The sequence below is a fragment of the Anguilla rostrata genome, chromosome 8 (assembly GCF_018555375.3).
Source record: "Anguilla rostrata isolate EN2019 chromosome 8, ASM1855537v3, whole genome shotgun sequence".
Taxonomy (NCBI): domain Eukaryota; kingdom Metazoa; phylum Chordata; class Actinopteri; order Anguilliformes; family Anguillidae; genus Anguilla; species Anguilla rostrata.
The window spans coordinates 14,463,522-14,485,647 of NC_057940.1; the positions used below are offsets into that span (position 1 = coordinate 14,463,522).

Here is a 22,126-nt window from a genome sequence, read left to right on the forward strand (position 1 = left end):
CTGTCAGCTCAAATGGTCCCACGTGTCAAACACAGATAAAAGTTGGATGGTAAAAGATAACGGGATGTGCAGAAGCTTCTCATTTTCCAGGTTAGACGAACATAATAGGCTCAGTTTAATCAGAAAATAGGCCTAGGTCAATTCATACAGGCAAAGGTGTCTACTGTATCTGTACTGCTCAGAGTTACTGCTGGAGCTGACTGGGTTAATAGACATTCCTCCAGCTTTCCTGTCTATTCAGGATCTGAAACTTGTTGTAATTAATTATGATTATTTTAAATAGGACAAAAGGTTGTGGGCATGTGTTTATCACCAAATAAATCGTCAGAAAACCGCAATTACCAGGTTGCCGGTGAGCCGAAGTAAGATGAACGTCATGACAATGAGACCACTGAAATAACAAAGTAACATATATTTATAGTTGTGAGTCAGTGATAATGGGTGACCGTTTTGTTGATCCTACTAGACTAATCTTTTTAAAAGCTAGCTTGCCACAACTTCCTGGAAATAGACAAATGCCTCAAGAAAATAACAACAAATCCCATGTTTTGTGTTTTTTAAAGCACCATGAAAGTTATATCTTGACAGCTAACGCACAATTATGGGGCTTGATTTAACGTTAGCTGTAATAACTGGTGACGCACAAATCCCGCTCCGTCTGACCTCACTAGAAGAAACCATTTCAGTCACAACAGAGGAGTGGAACACCGGGTGAAACCGAAAGGACAGTACATTTAGCTATCTAGTCCGGGACTAACACTGATCCACCTGTGACAGTTTTGGAAATGTTCTCCCTCTCAACCACAGTCCAGCCGCAGGTAACGAGAGTTATTTTGGCTCGCCAGCTAACTTAGCAGCAGGTCTCCGAGCAAGTCAGCGACTACCCTGCGACATACTCAGCAGCTAGCCAGCTAAAACTGTTTGCAGGTAGTTAGCGCATGCGGGTTTGTTCCTCTGAAACTCGCTAATATCTAGCTAGTTTGTTTCAGATTACAGTTTATTTGTCATATGAAATAAAGTACACACAGATAAAGCAATACAGAGTGTTTGCCAAATAATATCGCAGAGCTGTTTACGTGGGTACTCAGACCATAGCAGCTCCTGTTAGCTAACTTCGTTGGCTAGATCTAGCTAAGGTTGCACAGCTATGCGCAGCAGCAGTTTGGAGAGATCGTGAGAACTGCGTCCGATAATCTGCTAACGTTGCCCTTAGGCCATACACATTTGCTACCTGTGATTTTCAAGGTGAAAATACTGGACCTAGATATTACGTTGTGAACAGCGTCGCTAACTGGCAAACTCAGAATCTTGCAATGCAATTGGCCTTAGCTAGCGCTAGCTAACGGCGGATAACTGGCGATCACACCACTATTTGATTATCTTCCTAATTAGCAAACTTGCTAGCCATGCTAAGCATGTCGCACATACGGACTAACGACACTTTACCCGTCAGACAGCTAACTTGCTGACTTCTGTTCATATTCAGTGAAACTTAAGCACAGGTTGGAAAATGTCTGGAGACCAGACCTTAGGTCTAAGGTTCTACTACTGTAAGGCCATATCACTTGTGTAAATAACACGACGAAAACATAACGTTACTATAATTGTGGCGAGGAGATGAAGTGCTACTTCCATTTGGAAACTTGACAAAATTGTTAAACTAAAAAAAAAGGACAGTGGAGCATTAATTTAGCCAATTGTGCACGTTTTATTTTACAGTAACCCTCTGATACCGCGATAAGCTATTTGCTTTTGATACCTGCTGGCGTCATAATTCTAACATCACACATTGCTGTTAATCTTATATTATTTTATTTGTCAGGTAACTGTTCATCTCATCAATGCCTTCCATTCCCTGAAGAGTCCGGTGGCGGCCAGCCCAAATCAGAATGACAAACGAGACACCAGTCCCGAACATGACCCACAGAACAGGGAGGTAAAGCATCCTCAGTTTTCACATAGGACTGTGCTGCTGCCCCCGCGCTGAGGATGTCTACTAATTATTGATCATTTGTGGTGTCCAGTGGTAGGGCTTGCCCTGATCTTTTTGGGGCCCTAAGAGAAGTTTTATTTGGGAACCTCCCCGTTTTCATTCTATGGCCGGGAGGAGGGTGGTTGGGGCTGTAGCTGGCATTGAGGACCAGGGGGTGTGGGTTGTTCAATTGAAAAATAAATAGAAAAATCTGGCATACACACACACATTGCCAACATTGCTGCCCTCTCTTGGGCCTTGCCCACTGTCAGGGGTGCTCATGTCCTGTGGTGCCAGGGATATGAAGGTAATTCGGAGGCAGTGATTCTGAAAATCTAATTGAACACTGAGACATTTTTTACTTATTAATTATGTTTGTGTGCCATTGTCATCTCTAATAAGAGCAGCTGTTCAATGCCACTGCAGTAGAGCAGATAGTAGTCCTGCTTCCATTTTTAACATTTTAGGCTTTTAGCAGACACTCTTATCTAGAGCAACTTGCGCAGTTCATATTCTTTAGGCACACAGTTGAATATTTACTGAAGCAATTCAGGTTAAGTAACTTGCTCAAGGGTACAATGGCAGTGCCTGAACTGGGAATTGGACCTAGAACTTACGAGCTGTGATTGCCGTGCCCTAAGCATTATGGTATACAGTGGTGATGTGTGATGAGCCATGTGTCTGCCCTCCACAGCCCTCACTTAGCCTGAGGGATCTGGGTCTGGCTGACCTGAGAGCGGAGCAGCTGGACGAGCTGGTGGGCCGGCTGCTGCCACGCCTGAGCCACGCCCACAACCTCCACACGCCCCGCCCCCAGCTGAGCGGGTGGAGGGCGTCCCACGTCTCCTCAGGCTCCTTCTTACAGAACAAACATGGTAAGCGGCAGTACGCCCCAGCATCTGTCTGGTATCTGTCCTCATTTTGGCCACGACTGCTACAGACCGTAAAGCTATCCTGGTCCTGTTGAGTGAGTGAGTGTGGGTGTGTGTGTGAGTGTGTGTGTGAGTGTGAGTGTGTGTGTGTGTGTGTCACTGAGACTGAGACTGAGACTGAGAGAGACTTGCAGGGGTATTTATTAGCATGAATAAATTTTGCAAGAGAATACATAATTTGTCCCAGTGAAATTGTTCAGTGAGTGTGTGTCTGTGAAAAGAGGGAGAGAACTAAGGGACTGCATGTGATTCTTTAATGGACACTACTGTTGAGTGCTGGTCCTTTTCTCATGTTCCAGGGTTCTTAGATAGGACAGCAAGCGTTCTGGGGGCCCCAGCATTCTGTAGGCAGAACCCCTCTCCTCTACAGGCTGTCTGCACAGATCTTCAGTACCTGCCAGGCGAGTAACAGCACTCGATTCCCATTACTTTCCCTTGGAAGCACAGACGTTACATCATCTGGAGCATGTGTCAGGGAACGACTATGCTAATGCTGTCTTGAATGTGGGAGCGCAGCATTTGTATTCTTCTGTAGTTTGTTTACCAAATATACCAAATTTGTATTCTTCTGTAGTTTGTTTACCAAATACCCATTTGCATTCAACGAGTGTAAATATTTAATGAGAAACTTTATTTGTGTATCTTTATTAAATTCATTTGTTTAACAGTGTGGATCCAGGCCAGAGGCTTTAAAACTCTGAAATCCAAGACCAGGCGTCTGCAGTCCAGCCACGAGCGCCCCGTGGAGACAGAAGGCTACACTCCATCCTTCATGAAGGTTTGCCAGCAGGCTTGCTGTGCCGTTACATAAGCTGCCTGGAGTTTATCAAGGGGGCCTTAGCCCTGCTCTGTGTGGAAATGGCAGCCACGTCTATCCAGACCTGCTGCTTGCCCTGTGGGGAATCTAACGCACAGCACAATCTTTTACTCCCTTAATGTCTGTGAAATATGGTCTGGGCATGTCCATTTTACATTGTCATAGCTACAGTTCTGCATGGTTCTTCCGAGTCTTGACTTTAATCAACCGAAGCGGTCTTTCAGTATAACCAAGTCAAAGCTGTGCAACTACAACCTTTGCATGAAACCCATCAGCTGTTTTATTTTGGATCCAGCTGCCTGACACAGACTACTTAAAAAGTGCATGGAAACTGTCTGTTAGTAAATAGCTGAAATTTTACCATTTGAAGCATAAGATCACAAATACATGATTAGAATGTTATTAACTGAACATTCTAATGTCGATGTAACAGTCACTACTGGTAATTGAAAGCAACGGAGTTCTAGAACACTCACTTAGAATTTTGAGGGGGGAAAAAATGATGAAAAACCTACTCTTCACAGGGTTATAATAAAATCCTTTGAACAGTAACAAATAATTTTTGACAGTAATTTGGTTCAGTCACACTGGATGAGTTCCACTGTGGTAAAGATGATTGCATTATAACTATTTTCTTGAATTAGTGTAAGCCATTTTCACTCCTGGTTTCAGGCGAGTGCTCCTTGCTCTAGGGTTTCCTCTTGTACCAGTTTTATTGCACGGTGGCATTACGTTTATCTGCCGTTGCCCTTGGAAACCTTCGTTCCTTGTCCTGAGAGGAATTCTCTGATTGGTTGGGAATCTCAGGCCCCTCTCACTGCCCTATTGTCTCTGAACAGGGCCTCCTCACGCGGGATAAGATACCGGACGTGGAGACCCTGGACAAGCTGCTGAAGAATAAGAACATTCCAGAGGCCCAGCACGACGCATTCAAGACCGGCTTCGCGGAGGGCTTCCTCAAAGCCCAGGCTCTCACCCAGCGTACACAAGGCACGTGCACACCTTCATCTTCCTCACAGTTTCCTAGGCCCACAGGCTTCCTCATGTAAAACAATGCATAGTACAACAGTTATTTTATATTGGGAAATACCACTGTTAGCATTACTCACAAATAACCTGTAGCACAAGTAGTGGTTTTCACATAGAGCTGCTCCTCTCTGAAGGAAAAGATGTGGCTGAAGTTTATGTTCTGATATTCTGTTTTAAAAAATTCCAACCAGTGCAAGTGAATCTAATGTGTTGCTATTTATTTTCAATTAAACGTTAAGCAGTTGCATAGATTATAAACAACTATTTATAATACTACTGAATGAAGTAATGCAGTGAACAACCTGACAAGTGCTTTAATCTACTGGTAGAAGATGGTCACAAACCATAAACCTGAGAATTCAGTGATTCTCTTATGTGGGCCAATGCAAATATGTGTTCTGCAAGGCCACCACTAGGTGGCAACACTGTATAGTACTGTTTATTGGACATAAAAAACTGAAGGGGTTTTCTTTGGGGCAGACACTTTGAGGAGGACTCGGCTGATCTTGTTGGTCCTCTTACTCCTGGGCATCTATGGCCTCTCCAGAACCCCCTTTTTATCGGGTAAACGCTCCCTTTCTGATTCTGCACTCCGTTTGCCTTCTTGCCTTTTCAATCTTGTGAGCTGTCAGGAAGTTGCTCCAAAAACTACGTAAACTATAATAGCATTAGCCTTGCTTCCATTAGACATACTAGGGTCTTTTTAACTCTCAAGAAGGTGTATGAGAAACACAGGATCAGTAATATTGTCTGTGGAAATTGATGTAGTTCACATTTAACATCAAAAGGATCAATTTGATACGTTTTGTTGTTATTGTGCTGAATGGATTTTAGTGTCTGTATGTCTTCATGCACAGTTAATACAATAGAAGCTTATCCACTGGGTCAATATTTATCCTGTGTCAGAGATAAGCCCACCAAATAAATTTTTATTGTTGATGTTTTTATTTTGGCTTTGCAGGATTAGGGTAGCCTCTTTAAATTAATATGAACTCTGAGATTGGATTGTGCCGAAGCCAGTTGATTTATGCAGCTCACATTAACGAGTTATGTTGAGTGATTGCATGACTAAAGAACACAGCTTTTGGTCTCCACCTTTAAATGACTGGCTATGCACTAACAGTGTTTTATAGAGGCGTGTAATAAAAGTCATTTATTAACAGGCTTCCCTGGAAACGGTTGTTTAATTCGGCGGCTTGGTTCCTTATGGCTCGTGCAATTAAATAATAAATGAATAACAATGTTTGGTGTGAACGCGTCGTGCCTGTGAGTGTGATGTCACTGCTCCGCATGCGGTGTGCGCGCCGTCCCGTTTGAGTGTGAACTTTGATCTAACCGCTCCGGACAGTGCGGTTCCGGACCACCTCAGGCCTGGACGCGGCCGTGGACCCGGTCCAGATGAAGAACGTGACCTTCGAGCACGTGAAGGGCGTGGAGGAGGCCAAGAACGAGCTGCAGGAGGTCGTGGAGTTCCTCAGGAGCCCGCAGAAGTTCACCGTCCTGGGAGGGAAGCTCCCCAAAGGCAAGAGGGGGGCAGAGCCCTGCAGAACACTGTAGCAGCTTATCACACAGTCTCGTGAACTGGGCTGCTCATGGACTTCAGTCTTGGCTCAGATTCAAGTGCAACGTTCACATTGATTACAACATTAATTTTGTCAATACAACTAATGTAGTATCTCTCTCAGTCTCTCTGCTCACTGTCTCTCTCTGCTTGCTCTGTCTTCCTCCCTCTCTCCCTGTAGGTATCCTGCTGATAGGCCCCCCGGGCACGGGTAAAACCCTGCTGGCGCGGGCGGTGGCCGGAGAGGCGGACGTGCCCTTCTACTACGCCTCCGGCTCCGAGTTCGACGAGATGTTCGTGGGCGTGGGGGCCAGCCGCATCAGGAACCTCTTCAGTGAGTACCCGGGTCACGAAGCGGGCGGGGTCGATAGCGCCGGGGCCGAGCGCTGGCCCCTCACCGCTGACCCCGCCCCTTACCCGGCCGTTTTTCCCACGCTTTCCCCCAGGAGAGGCCAAGGCCAACGCCCCCTGCGTGGTGTTCATCGACGAGCTGGACAGCGTGGGCGGGAAGAGGATCGAGTCTCCCATGCACCCCTACTCCAGACAGACCATCAACCAGCTGCTGGCGGAGATGGACGGGTGAGCAACTTCACCCGGGGTAGCGCTGGAGCGTAACCGCGGCGACCTGCGGGTCATTGCACTGACCTGTGTCTGTCCTCTCCATGCCCTCAGATTTAAACCAAATGAAGGAGTCATTGTCATCGGTGCCACAAACTTCCCAGAAGCTTTGGATAAGTATGCTTTTCTTTTTCCTTTTCTTATGCGGTCGGATGAATCACAGAAGCTTAGAATCGCATTAGATGAGGGCCACGTTGTCTGGTCTCCCTACTTGTTTGAAGTCAAAATTTCACAACATCACTCGCATGGAAGAATCTTCACTTTTAACCTATGGTGTTTTGTTAGTTTGGAAATCCTTCACGCTTATAAACTAACCTGCTGTCAGAGTCAGCTTTCAGGTTCAGTTGTCAGAGGAAGTGTGAACAAATCAGGAAGTCCAGAACCTTGTGCACCAAGCATGGACCTCTGCTTCCTAACACGTCTGAAACTGGCTTTGTCTGGGTTGCGGAGCTGTTTCCGTGGTTCCTGTGGTCTTACCAGAGGCCTCCGCTGTCTCTTTTCCGCAGTGCTCTGATCCGACCCGGTCGCTTCGACATGCAAGTCACAGTTCCCAGGCCAGACGTGAAAGGGCGCACGGAGATCCTCAAATGGTACCTCAGGAAAATTAAAGTAGACCCTGGTGAGCAGCCAATTTTCCTTGCTTACTTCGATCTCTCACTTCTAAGTGTTCACATGTTCATGTTGTGCTTGTTGTGCTAATTGCTGAACCTGCCCTCTCAGATATTGAGGCAGAGGTCATCGCCAGGGGAACGGTGGGGTTCACTGGGGCGGAGCTGGAGAACCTGGTCAACCAGGCGGCCCTGAAGGCTGCGGTGGATGGCAAAGACATCGTCTCCATGACAGAGCTGGAGTTCGCCAAGGACAAGATGCTCATGGGTGAGGGGTGGGGCCAGCCACTGCACTGGGGGTCTGGGCTGGGCTGCGTGACTTAACTGCCAATATCACTCCGAATTTAAGGCTCCTTGGTAAACCCTGGCCTTTTAAACTCTGTAGTGTGGGAAATCCCTGTGTGCTGCCAATCACTGACTTTGATAAGTATGAACCACACATCACATAATGGCATATGTCAGCTCCTTCCCCCTGACCGAACCTCGTTCTCCTGTCTTGTATGTCAGAAGTGCTAATTTGTGAGTTTCTTGACACCTCCCTCGGTCCACAGGTCCAGAGCGTAGGAGTGTGGAGATAGACGAGAAGAACAAGAAAATCACCGCGTACCACGAGTCCGGTCACGCCATCGTTGCGTCCTACACCAAAGACGCCATGCCCATCAACAAAGCCACGATCATGCCACGGGGCGCTACTCTGGGTCATGTGAGTTTCGCTGCAGCGGCAGTGGAGGGGGAGGGTTTTCAGTGTCCGTCTGTTTGACGGAGAGTTGATCCCCCCCATCACTTTTATTGCTGGTTATAAAATGGAAATCTAAGTTTCAAATATTTGAAAGGGAACAGAGAGGTAATTGAAACTGGCACACAGGTAAGTATGGTATGAAAAGGGAACAAACAAACTGAAGGACTGTAAACCGATGCACCCATCACTACAGTGCAGTGTGTAAATAGAGAGACTGTTAGCTGGAAGCAGAGATAGCCGCCTGCTGGGTACGGCTATCTACAAGTGCAAGCTTGAATACTGTTTCTGTTTGTCTCTCAGTAGACGAGAGGATACTGGGAAATGGGCTTGTAACTTAGAGGTTGTAGGTGTGTTTACCAGGTGGGACACTGCCGTTGCTGTATAAGTTGATTGTTTGTAAAGAAAGAGCAGTGTGTAAAGTGTGTCTAGGAGTGTCTGCAAAATTCCTAAAATGTAAAATGCAGTTGTACATTAGCAGGGGTTGCTGTATTCTTTGGTGTAGATATACAGTACTGACACAAATTATGGAAACACTACATTTATAAAAAGATTTTGATGATAAATGCAATATTTTGCAACTATTTATCTTTCTGGCATCATAATTGTAGTGTGTAATGCATGCAACATCAACATAAATTGAGGAAATAATTAGTATTTGTGTTAAACAATTAATAATCATTTCACCTTCCTGTACGTATTAGTTCATACCAAGTAATTAAGAAGTCTAATGCATCTTACTGTTTGAAATTTTATAATCAGCTTGAACATATATCTTTGTCCAGTATTTTTCTACATAAAATGATAAATTAATTTGTGCAGAGAAAACCGTTTTTCTTTTTTGGCTTGTATACTGTATTTCAGATTACTGACAGTCACATAATGCTGTTACTGCTTGTGGTCAAGAAAATAAGAGTTTTGAATACATTATTACGGATGAAAAAATGCCTCTGAGAAACAACATCAGATGAAAGGGCACAGATAAAAGAGTACTAAGCTTCCTCTTTACGCACAGCATTTCTATAATGTGTGCCATTACTGTGCTTATTGCTCAGGGCTAATAACCCAGTTGGATGATATTAGCTCTTCATTATCCAGTGCGTTCACTCCTGCCCCCCTCCCTCCCTCCCTCCCTCTCTGTCCGTATGTCCGTCCGTCTGTCTGTGCAGGTGTCCATGCTCCCGGAGAATGATCGCTGGAGCGAGACGCGCTCGCAGCTGCTGGCGCAGATGGACGTGAGCATGGGCGGGCGGGTCGCCGAGGAGCTCATATTCGGGGCCGAGAACATCACCACTGGTGAGCTCGTTAGGGTCCCGTCCCTAATGTTCTCCGAGCCTGAGCGGGCCCGAGCGGTCACTGGGTCTGCCCCCCCGAGGGTCTGGGTTCAACCGCGTGCAACTGGCAGGCGTCCAGAGCTCGGGTACAGGGCCAGCCGCTGACTCCCTCTCCACTTTGGCTCATTTCTTTGTGCTTTCTTGCAGGTGCATCAAGTGACTTTGACAATGCAACAAAAATAGCCAAAATGATGGTAACTAGATTCGGCATGAGCGACAAGGTAAGAATGAGTCATTTTGCATGTTTCAGCCTGTTCATTAACATTATACTCGTGCAGCAACACCTGTATTTTAATCTTAATGGACATTATATTTTGATTGATTAAAAGTGTAGAAATGATGTATCATGTACACTGCACAATCAAAGTGACTTGGAGTTGTGCAATGTAAGATGTTGATGTTCAAATTATTCAGAGTAGCTATAATTACATGTGTGTCCCAGACCTTGATTATTGTGCTAGAATGAAGTAGAATGACCTGCCTTCTTATGTTTCAGCTTGGTGTCATGACATATGCTGACCTCTCCCACCAAAGCCCAGAAACACAGGCTGCTATCGAACAGGAAGTGAGGGTACTCCTGAGGGTAAGAACACTTAACCATGGTATCTGCACTTAAGCCTACATTTCTGCTATGTCATATTTTCCAGAAAACGGTGCAAATAGTCATCTTTTCTCCAAGTACATATTCCCAAAGTCTTTATGTTACAGTCCTTACCACGGCATGGCACCTGCATAAGTCATTCAGGGGAATGCAGGCTGGAGTTTGCCTCAGTAGTTGGCATGATTTTGGTTATATTTGAGCATTATAATTTGCAAAATCACTTTGAGTCATCCTTTCTAAAGTATCACCTTTGTTTTAGAGTGATTTCTGAAGATGTTGTGATACACATGTTAGTGTGTTGTACATGCTTCATGCTGATAGTTTAAGGGAAATATGCTTTTTGCCAGTGTTTTTTCTAATGTGTCCATTAGAGCTTTTATGATATGGGCTGTGGGACGTCAGCCCTTTTCCCATCATCTCGTGTGATATTTGCCAACAGGACTCGTACGAGCGCGCAAAAAACATCCTGAAGACACACACCAAAGAACACAAGAACCTAGCAGACGCCTTGCTGATGTATGAGACGCTGGACGCCAAGGAGATCCAGACGGTCCTTGAGGGAAAGACGCTGGAGTGCAGATGATGCGCTCCAGGCCACACAGGAATGTAAATACAGAATTATAAGGGAGGCTGGACTTAAATGAGAATTTAAATAAAAAAAACTTAGCTTGTTTTTCTTATTTGCGCTCCCAGTTTTATTGTTCTCATGTTGGTTTCGACTGGTGGAAAGCGTGGACTTCCATGGGATCTGTTACTTGTCTAATTTCATAGTCCGTGGCCACTTTGCGGTGCGATTCTCCCCTAACCTGGCATATTTCTCAGTGTGAGGTTGACCACAACACAAGCAAGCACACAAGCGTTGAGGAGTTTTTCTCTGCATTCACATGTTCATTTGTCATGTGCCCTCTCGTGTAATCTGTGGTTTGTGTGGAGCAGGTCAGGGCGTGTGGCTGAAGGTGGCCAGTCAGATTCTTGACTTCCTGTACATATAGAACTTAGACCAGTAAACTTGAATGTAGACTTCTATTTCACACGCGCACTTAATGAATTGCATATGACGTTTAAACCATGAGGCGGACAAGAATTGCAGTGTTTACTGTGATTTGTGTTATAATCTGACATAAACCAGCATTATGTCTGTAAATTCCTAATTTGCTGTATATTTAATTTGGTAAATCTTTGGATTGGTATCTCTGAAGGGTTGACCCCACTTGCACAAGTAGGGGACCTCAACATCTCAGGCACTCACAATGTGAAATGAATCTTGTTTTGTTTTTTGTGATAAATTTGGCTTTTTTAATGTGAGGTAGATGGGGATATAACAGGTATGTTTAAGGGTCAATATTATTTAAAACGCTACTATGGAAAAACAGTCGAGGTGTTAGGGGGAAGACACCGGAAATGGTGTTGTGTAATCCCCGCCTGTATGGTTTATACAATTTTCCCAGAATGCTGTTTGTGAAGGACAGGACTCCAACCATGATTTATAAACATCTGTTTGATATTTATAAGGTTTATGTTTGTGGTAAGTCAGGTTCAGTATGTGAAATACTAGATTTATTTTACAGAGTACAGGCAGATCTTTGCAGCCTCATTTGATTTCTTCAGCCGCACATATTAGCGCCTCAGAGTTGTGTATCACCATATTTTTATTTTGTGTAACTTATTTAAGCACATTATAAAGTATCATTTATCATTTATGCACATTATGAAAGTATATTTGCTTCACTATGGGTTTAAGCCATAATTTCTGCTGTTCAGCCATGTAGAATTTAGCTGTAGAAGGCAAGTGACGGATCACTGTATATACTGGTAAATGAATGCATTTGCCTGTGTGTGCCACATTTGGTTTTTACATGGACTGCGTGCTGTTCCATTTCTCAAAATCCCCAAAAAATGGACAAGTGTTTATGAATCTGAAGTAAATAAAATCGGATTATGATGTGTTCTCATGGGCATTTCTGATTCTTTTCCTTTTTTTTTTTAACCTTTTTTTTGTACTCTGGATCACAAGCCAATGGCTATTCTGTTTCTGCTGGTTTCACAGTACTACATGAGAACCAGTACCAGTTGGAGAAGAAAACAGGTCATTGATTGTATTCAGAAGCTGCCATCTTGGTTACTCAAGATATGTTGCTAAATAATGTATTTGTTGGACTTGTTCAGTGGAATAACCTCTGAAATTGCTTGATGCAAATCCTTTTAACGGGTGAATACATTTGAACCAATGGGCACTTTGTGGCTGGAAAAAATAGGCTCCACCAGTTTGGTTTAAACATGTTTGTTTATTAATGCATAATGGTCCACATAATAGTTATCATCACCAGCCAAATATTGGTAATTATCTTCCACACAACAGTATGCAGTGACATTGTTTGTTTTCTGACCGGACAGATTTAGCTCATGGTTTATAGAGGAAATGAATAGACTTTATAGAACCAGGTGATTCCTAGTGATGTCCACATGTCCTGTGACATCATTCTCTTTCCTAGTTTGTCCACTTGTCCACTCAAGCATTGCAACAGAATGTCCTCAAAGACATTAAATCATCCATTTTTCATTAATATTCAAAAGCTGTCATCTGTCACCTCTCCAGACCTGTACTCTACACAAATACCTGGATCACTTTCTTTACATTTGAATATATATTAAATTTATGTGGGTAGAAAATCACATGAGCCTAACTGGACCAGTACAATCCAAAAATGAGGCAAACAAATTCTGAACATAGATGGATAGACAGATTGCTTATTAGCCAGACAACCAAGGCCAGTGGAATTTGTTTTATGTAGCCATTATGTAGCGTCTCCAGGAAATTTTTCTGTGCTTCACAGTGGCAGACAGCAGTATCTATGGGAACCACAGGCATCACCTGTCTGATTTACTGCAAATCCCGAAAAAGGTCAAGAACACAGGAATAAAAACGACGCCATGAACCAGCCCGAAGGAAATGACCAGGAGCATAATCTTGAAGAAGGTCCTAAAGATGTAGCTCTCAGCCACAGAAAGCACCACCACCCCTAATATCGTAGAAACAGCTCCCTGCACTATGGGATAGCCCAGGGAGTGCAAAGCATCTGTAGCCTTCTCATTGACAGTGGACTTGCTGCTTGAAACGAACGCATAGGAGATGTGGGCTGAGAAGTCCACCGAGAAGCCAATGCAGATGACAAGATTTATCATTGATATAGAGTCCAGGTTTACGCCCCACAACGCCATGAAACCAGCCACGCCCACGATGACCGAGGCGATGGCAAACGTCACCCACAGCGAGCAGAGCGGGTTGGGAATCAGCAAGAGGGAGATGACCAGCATGACAGCAGTGGCAACCAAAATATTCTGAATCGTATTTGTCACTATGACCGCATACTGGTCGAAGAAGATAAACGCAGGGTGATAAACCAGCAAAGGAACTGGGCACGTTTTGGCTGTCAATCTCAACTCACTCAACATGTTCTTTTCCTGAAGCGCACTGGTGATATTTACAGTCTGAATGAAAAAGCGGGAGGCGTGTATCTCCCCGTTAGTTAAATTCAAATCCTGCCTAAATGCTGGAGCCAGCTTGAGAAATGCAGGCAATTTTTCCATGAATACGGTCTTGTTGTTTAAATCCAAGGAGGATTTTTCCAAATATGCACCATATGCATCAAGCCAGGACGTGAAGAGTTCCTGATCAACATAGGTTAGCATCTGAAAATCTTTCAAGCATTTCTTAAGGTTGGAACGCACGCTTTCTTCCCAGTACGGAACTGTCTTTTCTACCACTACCATGACATTTGGACCATACACTGAGAAGTACTCATCTTCATGCGTGTAATATTCAACAACATATGAATCATCAGATGCTAAATTTTTAAGTTCTATTCCTTCCTGCACATTGGAGCACCCATAAACACTGACACACAAATAAAGAGCATAGAGGAAGACCACAAAACATTTGGTGTAATTTTTGGTGAGGAATGGCCCATAGTATTTCTTAATGAAGTCATTGATTGGCAGCGCTTCCTCAGCATTAGTCTCTCTGTCATAGACCCCACCCACACAGCAGATGCTGTACCATCTGGAACGTTCTGGGGGACACGTCTTTTCACGAATTTTCATGCACGTTAGCCAGTGCCTATTGCTCTCCTCCCTCTTACCATTCAGAGCCAAGATGGCACCAAAGAACGTGATGCTGTAAATGTAGCAGAACAGGACGGCGGTGCCAGTATAGAGACAGAAAGACTGCACAGAGCCGAAGGGAGTCATGACCCCGATGTAGAAGGCCAGGACGTCGGTCAGCGTAGTGATGGTGATGGAGACGGCTGCGTGTTTGTATGTTTCCGCCAGACGGTCCTCTACCTTGTCGTGCACATTGGTCTTCTGCCAGTACGATATCAAGACGAACATGTCATCCACACCGATCCCTGGCAAACAACAATTTAAGATCAGCCAATGATGCAAATGACAATGCTCATGCTCAATACATAATTAAATCATTCATTTTGAGTGTATGAAGTTGTGTAATAATAATGATAATAATGTGTAAACATTATGATTTTTATAATTATGATTATTATTATGCTGACTATGATGATGACAATGGTGGTGGTGATGAAGAAGCCAATTGATGGTGATACTATTAACGAAGCACAGTTCAGTTTGACTAAATCTGGGCCTGAAAGGGAACTGAAAGGAATCCCACATGTTGGGGCAACAGGAGATTATTACCTAGAATCAGGAAAGGGGCGGTGGCCACAGTCATTACGAAAGGTACACCGACATACAGCAGCAAGCCAAAGCTAGACAGCACAGCCAGGCCCGCTGAAAACACTCCAAACGTCGCTACCCACACCTTGTTTCTCACATTGTCCAACCTAAAAAAATGAAAAATATATGTTAAAAGAGCTTGTATTTGGTACGAGGAAGCTATGCGCCACTTGGTATAACAACGTTGGTATAACAAAGTTCTGATTATTGGTGCACTCCAAGGTTGCTGTGGTAGCACTATACCTGCTGGTTGACTTCAGCTTTTTCCTATTCAATAGTACAATTGTGAAAGACAATAGGCCCTATTTCAATTTTTTTATTCTAAGATGCATTTCTCTTTTGGATGCATGTACTTGTACATGCCGCACGGTTCATTTCAGTATGTAAAACACGAACAAATTCAGCTTCGTAAAATGTATTGATTTCATCTTTCATCATGACTTTATATATGTATGTCTGTTATTTATTCACAAAGGTATGTCTAAAATGACTTGTATGTTTTTTTTGTTAAATATAGTGTTCATATCGCAGTTAGCTATCTCGGTGCAATGTGGCAATACTATTCAAGTACAGCCATCATTTTTGCATTAAACAAACCTTAAACATGACACGATGGAAAAAGAAATTGCAAGGGCGTATGTGGCTGCAAACAGTGGAATAACAGTCTTTGAATTTGCTTCAAATTCTTGCTGCCTTGAGATCGATGTATAATATGACACCGACACCTAAAGTGAAAATAAGACCAATCACGTGATCATTCTCAATAAATTATCGTACACATGAATTTCCCATTTCCAAGCAACAATAGACTTTTTTTATATAATCTACGGCTTTCTACTTAACATAGAACCAGCTGAGATTATTTCCACAAACCACCTGCACAATTAAAAAAACAAATAAATACAAACAACATCAATTAGGCCTATAAGCTAATAATAATCATCATCTTCGTAATAACATAATAATTGATCATTAGTCGTTTCGTTTTAGTTTTATTCTGTGCACGCAATTATTATTATTAGATGGTAACAGGCTATACTGTTATTATTATTATTATTATCCACATAATATCTCCTATAACATAAGACTACGTAGACCTACCTCTTTAAATTTCAACTTCGATTCTCCAGAAAATAATTTAATGAATTCTTTCAGCCACAGATATGTTTCAGGCCTCTTGTCTTGTAAGTAGAAAAAAAGTCGTATCGCCTGTGCTTGTTCAACTATTAAAGATTCATTTACACCACCTACAGCGGACCCCAGAAAAACAAAACCAGATGTGGATTTATACATTGGGAACGTCAAGTTGATGCTTTCAATGTTGCTTGAATTGTAACCAATAATGTCCAGAATCGCGTTCGAATAACAATTCTGCTGCACAGTAGCGCAAATGTTATTGTATTTAAACTGATCCACTCCCGCACTTATCTGCATAACGTCGTCATATAAGGACAGTATTTCTTCAAATGCTGCACGTCTTAAAATGTTGGTTTCCGAAACCGCTAAAATTGACGCATATGCTCCTTCCGTTGCAAGCCTTTGAACTGAAAACACTGAATCGTTTTCTGGGAAGTTGTCTTGAACAAAAAGCCTCTCTTTCTTTGCAGGACCATTCACTGGTGTAAATTGTTCCTCAATATCATTTGCCTCTCTGTCCTTCAAAAAATAAAAACCTCCTCCTAAGGCAACGGAGACCAGCGTGGGGATAACCAAAAACCACCAGGGGTGTCTTCCGATAAAGCGTCCGAGGCTTCCAAAACTCATAGACAAGGGCTCCTCAATACAGTCCGTCCGACATCCGGCCATGGCTTTTCACTAAATTTCCCCGTTCGGTTGAGAAGAGTCCAACTAGTCTGGACCATAGACCGTACGCACCTGTACTTTCTGGGGAAAAGGGAGGAGTCTCGCCTGCCGCGCAGAGGCTCAATATTGGTAATCGATCTGTCTATCTCAGTGTGCAGTCAACGCTCTGTTGAACGAAGCAAAGCGAAAGTGAAACTTTGTCTCAGCTTGCCCGCAGTGAGGTGCGGTTCTGAGAAACATGCGATTTCCGAGAAGTTATCACTTGCCCGAAACACGCCACCGTGACATGCAAAGACAGTTTCTGTGGAAACAGGAACACGCGGCTACTAGGCTACTTTTCAGTTATAATGTAAAACAATTTAAATGATTTCTTTCGGTTATATAAAAGCAAGTAAATATATTGCTACTATTAAATAAGGAGCCCGTCTGGTGACATTTGTGAGAAAAAAAATATTGCGTGGCCACGAATTAATAACGAGATAATTAAGTCGTGGCCACAAGATAATTCATTTGTCGCCATTTGTTGCCAAGTTCCAGATGTGGCGGGATGGTTGTCAGTTTTGGAGTGATTTATTATTCGTGAATAAAGGTAATTAGCCTATACTTTTATATTCAAGAGTATAAACCTATAATTCAACTAGGGCTGCAGCAGCTGTATCCATGAAATATACTTAAAACGCTGTTTTCTGCTGATCTGAACACGCCAGTGGCTGACACCATATGTCCCTATGTCATTGTGGAAAATAAGCAAATAATACCAGCACACTACTATTATGCTCCCAAGTGATTTATTTAACTTAAATCCGTGAGCAGTGACAACGTTTTGACCATTTTGGTCTTTTTTCTTGAAGAAGACCAAAATGGTCGAAATGTTGTCACTGCTTGAATTTGAATTTTAAAAAATTTGCAATCAATTACTTTTGAAAACCAACGGTTGTGGAAGGCCAGGCATTAATAGAATAATCTGAAATTGGTTTTGTCATGGTTCTGTGGTTGTCTGCGTTTCCCTTTTTGGGCCGCCAGATGGCGGCACTTCAGTTTTTAATTATGTTCATTTATCCTGTTTAATGTATTATGTTTTCCAATTATTCAATTATTGGTTTTTTTGGTTGTCTCATTTCCCTTCCCCTGTGGCACTTGATTGTGTTCATTTATCCTGTGTTCATCAGTGTTTGTTATTTATGGTTCTCTTTCTTCCTGCTCAGGTGCTGGATCCTTTTGTGTGCTTTTCTGATTGTGTTTCGGTATGTGCTACCTCGTGTACTTGTGACTCTGTGTTTTGTCCTCGGTGTTTTCTACCCTGCCCGTGTTCTGTTTTTGCATTGTTTTGGATTTATGCATTTTCTCAGTTTTTGTGTTTAAGGAACTTTGCTTTGTCCTTTTGAGACTTGCCCTGCGTTTTTGTTCTCCTTTGTTTTTGTACTTATTAAAATTAATATCCTCGGTTTGTTTACCCTTTGGATTTTGAGTGTTTTTGACTCTGCGTTTGGGTCCATTCCCTCGCCTCACCTGACAGAAGGATCCAGCCAGTTCTGGACCCAGCAGAGTTTTTTTTTTTTTTTTTTTTTCCCTCCCTTTTTGCCTTCCTTCCTGGGGTTTTCATTTTTTTCTGGAGACATGCCACCGGTCTGGAGCAAGCCGGTGATTGCTCCGAGGCCCATTGGGTCCAGTCCTGTCGCCAGAGAGATGGCCGACAGACTCTTTGATATCAGTCAGGGGTCGCGTAATGTATTGGATTACGCGACTGAATTCAGCGCTGTAGCCGCACAGGCTGACCTGCCCCAGTCAATCGTGTGCCAGATATTTCGGGACGGCATGAGGGACTCCCTCCACGGTGGGCTAATTTACTCTGGGCTTGAGGGGTGTTGTGACTTTAAAGCCCTAGTTTTAACGGCATTTCACTGGGAGGAGTATCTCCGGAGGGCTGCTGATATGCCCCTTCTGGCCGAGAAGTACTCCAAGCCCAGTGCGCCGGAGCCCGCCGACCCGCGGGAGCTTCCTGCTGAGCCTGCTGGGCCCGCAGGAGCTGCCTGCCCAGCCTGCTGGGCCCGCAGGGGTCTCCGCCTGCTCCGCCTCGAGCCCCGGAGTGGCCGCCTGCTCCGCCTCGAGCTCCGGAGAGGTCCCCTGCTCCGTCTGTCCCACAGGGGCCGCTGCGGCCTGCCCTGCCCGCTGTCCTGCAGGAGAAGCCACCTGTCTTGCCTCGTGTTCATGCCTTGCCAAGTGCTCTCGCTCCCCTTAGGGCTCTCGCTCCCCCTGGCGTTCTCGCGCCCCCCAGTGTTCTTGCGCCATCGCTGCCCCCACCCAGTGCCCAGAGACCTCACCCAGTCCATTCTCCCAACCATGCGTTCGCCTGCACACCTGCCCCCTTGTCTGTTTGCCTGCCTGCTTGTCTGCCTATGTGTCTGTCAGCCAGTTTGTTGGCCTGCTTGTCTGTCCCCCAGGCCGTTGGCCCGTTGGCCAGTCTGTTCTCCCGCCTGTCTGCCTGTCTGTCAGCGTGTCAGTCTTTGAATTCACCCCTCTCCTTCCCTGTCTGTCTGTCCCTTAGTGTGTCTGTCGGTCTTGCTGTGTGCCTCCCCACCTGCTTGTCCCTTTGTCTGTCCTTGTAGGTCTCCCATTGTTGTTCCTGTGCCAGTGTCAGTCTGTTCCCTATTAGTGTCTTACCCCTCTCCCTGTCTGTGTCAGTCCGTTCCAGTCTGTGTCAGTCCGTTTCTGTGTCAGTCTCAGTCCACTCCAGTGTCGTCTGAGTCCAGTCCAGTGTAGTGTCCATGTCCAGTTCCAAGTAGTGTCGTGAGTCCGCTCCGTGTCTGTCTTGGTCCAGTCCTGTGTCGTGTTGTGTCTGAATCTGTTTCGTCTTGTGGCTTAATTTGGTTCCGTATGTGTCAGTTTGGTCCAGTCTGTTCTTGTCTTGTCGAGTCCAGTCTCTTCCTGTCTAGCCCAGTTGGTACCTGTCTTGTCTAGCCCAGTCCAGCGTTCTGTCTTGTCTCAGTCCAGGTTTCTGCCTTGTCATACTTGTTCCAACCAGACCTGATGATATGTCTTATTTTTATGCTTATAGTAGGGCTTACTGCCCTCATACAAAGCACTTACTATATCATTATACATGGAGCAGCGATCTCTCCTATGCTTCACATCCTTACAATTAACGCCATTACACATAACTGCATCTCTAGGTAGATGAATATTACTTAAGGATTTATCTGTAGTAGCATAATAGGCTAAGATGTGTTTCCTTGTGAGGGTTGACCAGTCCAGTTTTTTTGTTGATACTATTTCCATTTCTAGATAGCACAGGTAGATGTTCAACATTTATTGTCATAGCAAAAGGTATATGATCAGTCGTTGCTACCCCATACAGAATGCTCATAGACCCCAAAGAAGCATGTGCATAAGCTGTACTAATACAATGATCCAGCCATGACGTAGTGTGCCAGGCCTCACTAATGTAAGTATAACTATTATTAGGCAAAAGCACTTTGCTTGACAATATTAAATTATCTTGACAGAACTGAGCCATGCGACTGGCAAATAATGAGTTCCTGTCTGAGATATCTGCATTCATATCCCCAATGGCATATACAGTAGAATAAGTATTATCTTGCATAAAGGAATTGATGAAGGCAATCCTATTTAGATATCCATCCTCATTCTGATGGCATTCCTAAGGTGTGTACACATTTAGGATAATTAATTCATTGTCATTGTGAGTAAACTGTATTGCAATACACCAGTCAACACCAAGCCTAACCACATTTATCAATGAGTCAAGCTTCTTATTCCATAGAATAGCCACACCCCCTGGTATCCTACCTCTGACTATCCCCATGCCAAGGTCAGTTGTAGACTCCCCAGCCCCATGAAAGTTATCATTGAGAGAATTTCGTTTTTTTTCCAAGTCTTGCTTTGCTAAAAATGTCTCTTGCATACATAGTATGTCACAATTTTCCAAAAGGTTGTCAACATTTATGCGGCGAGCTTTATCCCCTGTGCTCTGACCCAGACGCAGGCCACGACAGTTGTATGACAACACCCGAATGTTCATTTAGCAAGACTAGTGAGTGCCCACAGCACCAGCAGGTACACTCATTCCCCCACAGCAAGTGCAGTGTTTGACCCGATAACTCCATCCCTGCGCGGCTCATAATAGCGCCGGACCAGTGCCCCTTCTGGCCAGATCTCCGGACTGTACATTCCGCCAACCTCAGACACTTTAAATGAGCTGAATCTACTGTGTACAGTGTCAGTCTTTTTACAGATAACCTCACGGCCAAGTTTTTCTTTAAGATACACAGATAAAGTTTTAGCGCCTAGGCCTGGCGGAAACTTGGTAGCAAAAACACTCACCATCATTTTGATGTTACCCACAGCTGCGGTGCCAACAATAGGTATAACCTTACCAGATTTATTTTTCTGCCCAGTGGTGACAGTACGCGATCTTGACTGAGCAGCAGCGTTCTCTAGAACATGCATTGGCCCTTTTTCACAACATGACTCCACTTTGGAGAGCCTGGCACAGACGTTAGCCCACTGGGAATTTCCAGTCACAGCCCTCTCCACATCCAGAGCGGAAGCCCCAGCTGCATCTCTCTCTCTGGTGCCCAAGCCCGAGGATCCCGCCGGTGCAGCCCCCAACGCTGTGCCGTCCAAGCCAGTAGCCCCAGCCATCGCGCCCACACCAGTGGCTCCGACCATCGCCGCCTACGCATCCGGACCGTCGCCCCGAGTCAGGTCTGTGGGACTCTCCAATGCACACACTCTGCCATTGCTCTCCACAGTGATAGCACGAAGATCTTCGCTTACATCAGCCTGTAGCTGCATTGCGTGCTTCATAGAGCAAACCTCAGCGTACAACTGCTCCATTCTCCCAAGTAGGCTCGAGACATCCATGTTGGTAAATGTCACCGGCGGCAGTTCATCCAAGTAATGAGAGACAAATCTGGGAATTTTCTCCCCACACTCATTCATTACTTTAAGGCAACTCTTCATGTTGTTGATGTCTTTCTGTGGCCCTTTATGGGAAATGCACCGCTGTGTAGTAGTAGGGCAAAGTTCAAACAACACTTTCTTCGAGGACTTTATCCATTTGGAGTCAAAAGGGTTCGCAGCCAACAGGACGATCTCGTCCTGGCTTAATGTCTAAATTTTCACAGCGAGGAAGTTAAGCAACTCATCCTCCACAATCACTTTGCCGTCAACAGTCTTGTAGATCTTCTCTGGCTAAAAACAGGAGCAGCCGAGCCTCGACATGCATTGTCCGCCATCTTCCAAACACAATGATGTAAGTTCATTACATAATTATCTCATAATTATGACTTTATCTCATAATTTTGATTTTTTATCTCATAATTATGACTTACTATAGGGATATT

General features: G+C 44.3%; 2 protein-coding genes across 3 annotated transcripts; one reads left to right on the forward strand and one right to left on the reverse strand.

Moving 5' to 3' along the window:
- Positions 1-652: 652 nt before the first annotated feature.
- On the forward strand, positions 653-12,160 carry LOC135260887 (ATP-dependent zinc metalloprotease YME1L1-like). 2 transcript variants are annotated; one of them, XM_064346589.1, is made up of 18 exons: positions 653-818; positions 1,823-1,936; positions 2,667-2,847; positions 3,204-3,305; positions 3,573-3,682; positions 4,561-4,711; positions 5,231-5,314; positions 6,120-6,272; positions 6,493-6,645; positions 6,758-6,890; positions 6,984-7,046; positions 7,436-7,548; positions 7,650-7,805; positions 8,089-8,240; positions 9,443-9,569; positions 9,755-9,828; positions 10,104-10,190; positions 10,648-12,160. In XM_064346589.1, the coding sequence occupies exons 1-18, from the start codon at positions 786-788 to the stop codon at positions 10,789-10,791; spliced, it is 2,130 nt and encodes a 709-aa protein (XP_064202659.1). In that variant the 5' UTR covers positions 653-785; the 3' UTR covers positions 10,792-12,160. The 2 variants fall into 2 exon arrangements, with proteins under 2 accessions (XP_064202659.1, XP_064202658.1); XM_064346588.1 differs by having other exon boundaries at positions 654-818; positions 6,099-6,272.
- Positions 12,161-12,473: 313 nt separating this feature from the next.
- Positions 12,474-15,210, reverse strand: LOC135260888 (patched domain-containing protein 3). The gene is made up of 2 exons (XM_064346591.1): positions 14,919-15,210; positions 12,474-14,614 (listed from the first exon to the last, which is right to left on the reverse strand). Exons 1-2 carry the CDS (start codon positions 14,950-14,952, stop codon positions 13,077-13,079), a joined length of 1,572 nt encoding a protein of 523 aa, XP_064202661.1. The 5' UTR covers positions 14,953-15,210; the 3' UTR covers positions 12,474-13,076.
- Positions 15,211-22,126: the final 6,916 nt, after the last annotated feature.

Bases quoted from the DNA above. Each gene is read 5' to 3' on its own strand.
- LOC135260888 (XM_064346591.1), bottom strand. From the start codon at position 14,952: ATGACTGTGGCCACCGCCCCTTTCCTGATTCTAG. The intron at 14,615-14,918 runs GTAATAATCTCC...GTTGTTTGCCAG, and splicing joins CGCCCCTTTCCTGATTCTAG to GGATCGGTGTGGATGACATG.
- LOC135260887 (XM_064346588.1), top strand. From the start codon at position 786: ATGTTCTCCCTCTCAACCACAGTCCAGCCGCAG. The intron at 3,306-3,572 runs GCGAGTAACAGC...TTTGTTTAACAG, and splicing joins AGATCTTCAGTACCTGCCAG to TGTGGATCCAGGCCAGAGGC. The intron at 9,570-9,754 runs GTGAGCTCGTTA...GCTTTCTTGCAG, and splicing joins GGCCGAGAACATCACCACTG to GTGCATCAAGTGACTTTGAC.